Source organism: Sus scrofa, chromosome 9 (assembly GCF_054392235.1).
Source record: "Sus scrofa isolate SSC_HxYL_T2T_F1_AM1 chromosome 9, Sscrofa_HxYL_maternal_Yorkshire_Landrace_v2.0, whole genome shotgun sequence".
In the NCBI taxonomy this organism is placed as follows: domain Eukaryota; kingdom Metazoa; phylum Chordata; class Mammalia; order Artiodactyla; family Suidae; genus Sus; species Sus scrofa.
This window is the reverse complement of record NC_139391.1, coordinates 5,642,117-5,645,551: the sequence shown is the minus strand read 5'-3', so window position 1 is coordinate 5,645,551 and position 3,435 is coordinate 5,642,117. Positions and strand designations below refer to the sequence as shown.

Below are 3,435 nucleotides of genomic sequence, written 5' to 3'. Positions count from 1 at the left end.
AAGAGAAGCCAGAACTCCTCCCCCAAAAGTCAGATAGAAGTGATCCTACTTCTGTAGTCTGTAGGCTTGTGTGTATTGGGCTTAGTTTTATCAAGTCAAATAGGAAAAGGGATATTGTACAAACATCAATCCCGGATTATGCCTTGGAAGCACTTCAGATATTTCTCTTTTCAGGAAGTCCATGGTCAAATGGAATGGGTTCTGGCATTCCTCTTATCTCATCTCCACCTCGCAGGTAAGACCTGGTTGCATGGGTCCCGTTTCATTGGCTTCCCTGTGCAGAGACTTTTCCTGTCATCCCTAAATATATGTGTGGCCCATAGATGCCAAACAGTCACTTGGGTTGAGACCCTGCCTTAAGAATGTGGAGAAGTCTCTCTCGAATTTGTCTGGTGCGGACAGCGTAGACTACCGGGTTGAGGATGGGTGGGATGAGGAGGTAAAAGTTGGCCAAAAGGATATGGATATGGGGAGGCACGTGACGGCCAAAGCGGTGAGCGAGAGAGGAGACGGCAATGGGGACGTAGAAGACGAGAATAGCACAGATGTGCGAACTGCATGTCCCTAGGGTTTTGAGCCTGGCCTCAGGGGTGGACAGCCTCATTACTGCCCTAAAAATCATCACGTAGGAGGCGGAGATGGCTAAGGAATCCAGGATCAAGACCAGAAAGCCAATTCCCATCCCGTATAAGTTGTTGATGGTTGTGTCACCACAGGCCAAGGTGACCACAGCCATGTGCTCACAGTAGGAGTGGGCAATGATTTGGGCCCGGTAAAGGGGCAGCCTCAGGCGGATCATCAGAGGAAGGGGTCCAATGTAGAGTACCCCCCGGAGGAGGGCAGCCAGGCCCAAACGTCCCACCAAAGCACGGGTGAGCACCGAGGCGTGGTGGAGTGGCTCACAGATGGCCACATAGCGATCAAACGCCATGGCAAGGAAGATGCCTGACGCAACAGTCGCAAAGCAGTGGATAAAGAACATCTGTGCCAAGCAAGCCTCCAGGTCAATGCGGCGGGCACCAAACCAGAAGATGGCTAGCAGTTTGGGCATGGTAGAGGTTGACAGGACCAAGTCGCTGACCGCCAGCATGCACAGGAAAAAGTACATGGGCTGGTGCAGGCTACGCTCCACCTTCACCACGGCCAGGATGGCCACGTTCCCCACCACAGCCAGCAGGTACATAGAGCTGAAGGGGATGGAGAGCCAGAGGTGCAGGGACTCCAGTCCTGGGATGCCGGTAAGCCGAAAAGAGGTAGGTGCCAAGCAGGCATTATTAGACATGAACATGTTTGAGGGTGTAGCGTATCTAGGGGACAGGAACTCTTTTAGCTTTTAGATTTTTACTCCTATGATAGATTCTGCCTCTGGAGACTGTAGACTACAGGAATCTTACTTCCATCCTGGGTAACTGCTGGGACCTATAATAAAGAAGAACTCTGAATGCTTACTTGAAAAGGGACCTATTACATATCGTATGAAAGAGTCTTCGTATGAAAGCACCCACTGGTAAATGCAGAAACAGCTATGCTTGTGATTTCTGCTGCTAAATCGATCTCTTCTAGTATAGAGGTCTCCCACACTGCTCATACCCTTTGATCTGGTAATTTTGTTTTGGGAAACATTTCCTAAAGGAAATAGAAGATACAAAGTTGTGTGTGCAATAATTCAATGCCAAGTGTCTACATATGCTTCCCTTATCACTGTATAAAGAGTAATATCAATAAGATTGATTAGATAGTTGCAATTTCTGATTTTATATTGAAAATTCAGAAGCAGTGTGTTAAAAAATAAAACATGCTTTAAATTCTAGTACTTCTGTTCAATGAATTATGTTGCGAACATTTTTTAGAGCTATGTATTTACCTGGTAAAAAAAGTTTACCTCATATTAAGTGAGGGGAGGGTAGGAGGCAGATTAAAATATAGTTTCATTAACCCGTTTGTCATATAGGAATATACCTTGGATATGAAAACACATTTTTAATTTTCTTCCTTTCATGTATGGTGTATTGTTTTGGAAAGTAGTTAAAAGCTTTAAAAATCTTATAAAATTCTCAAAAGCCAGTCACAAATATAAGGGGAGAATTTACCAAGGAAAGTATATTAATGAGGTACAATTCTCCTTAATGGTTTTACAGTAGTTTGGCCAGATTGTCAAACTGAGTTGACTTCTTTAGAATATTAGGTCCTATGCCAAGTATCTTTTAGAGAAAAAGATCCCATTTCTGGTTGCCCAGATCTCATGTTGGAAAGACGAAGGGCAGTTTTCCTCATGAGAGCTTTGCTCTCAGAGCAGGCTCAAGATTTCTGAGAATCTGGGCATCTGTAATTTGAGATGGGTAAAAGATGGGGTACATATTTTTATGAGCAGATCTCTCTGGGCATTCACCCATTATCTGAAGAAAGCTCTTCTTGCTCTGTGCTCTTTGAAGAGACAAGGAGATCAGCACTGGATCAGTCTCTTGCTTGTAAAGGCCTCACCCACTTCGTGCTCTCCTGCCCGTCAGGTGCCTGTAAGAATCCAGCCATGGCTCTTACTGCTTCACATCCTCAGGGTTCAGAGCCTGAGGGCATGGGGTCTAATTTGGGGCTTGCCCTCCTTATGTTTCCCATCAGATTCTCACCAGACTCCCCATGCTCACGTCACGGTGACTTTCTCCACACAGCCATGTTGTATTTGCTACGCGGTCTATCACCTTTTCTTGGTCTTTACCCAGGAAAAAACCCCCATCCTTCAGGGCCAGCTCAGACCATCCCTCCTCTACAAAGCCTTCTTTGATATCCTCAGTCTGTACCAGAGACGATGGGTAAGTAGTCACTGAATTCCCCTTAATTGTCTCAAGTCCATATGCATTTCACATCCATGTGTAAGATATAAATGGACTTATTCACTATGGCTAAGAAATGCCCCTGTGTAACTTCACGGACTCGCACAATTCAGGCTCCAACAAACCGTTTTAGGTTTTTATTACGAGCTTGCTTATTTCTGGGTCAGGAATTGGCTGGGTGTGCAAAGAAAGACAAAAGTTCTGTGAACTTCCACATAGTTTGCAAGTGGTTCTTTTACATTGAATTTGGCAGTTCTGCAAGTCTGATCCCTGAGGAAGTAACTTCACAAGTGCTCAGACTGTAAAGGTTCTATGAATCTACTGGATAGATAGAACAAGGACAGGAGATAGCACTACATGGCAGCTTAAGGCATTAGCTTTGCCATCTAACAAACCTGGATTTCCCATTTCGGACCATCTTACCCTGCTTTTGGGTGAATTGCCTAACCTCTTGGGAGATCTTAGCTTGCCTATTTTTCATAAGAAAATCAACTGCAAAAGATAAATACAGAGTAAATGAAATAAGTGTGAGGCTCTTGGCAACAGCTTCCTTTCCCTAAATTCTTACTGTTTACTATGGGGTGGGGAATAAACCAGAAATTTATAT

At 44.7% G+C, this 3,435-nt stretch overlaps 1 protein-coding gene across 1 annotated transcript; it reads right to left on the bottom strand.

Moving 5' to 3' along the window:
• Positions 1–253: 253 nt before the first annotated feature.
• On the bottom strand, positions 254–1,354 carry LOC100518085 (olfactory receptor 52M1-like). The gene has a single exon (XM_084978317.1). It carries the CDS (start codon positions 1,286–1,288, stop codon positions 335–337), a length of 954 nt encoding a protein of 317 aa, XP_084834443.1. The 5' UTR covers positions 1,289–1,354; the 3' UTR covers positions 254–334.
• Positions 1,355–3,435: the final 2,081 nt, after the last annotated feature.

What these genes read in the sequence shown, in the direction of transcription:
- LOC100518085 (XM_084978317.1), bottom strand. Translation starts at nt 1,288, where the DNA reads ATGTTCATGTCTAATAATGCCTGCTTGGCACCTACCTCTTTTCGGCTT.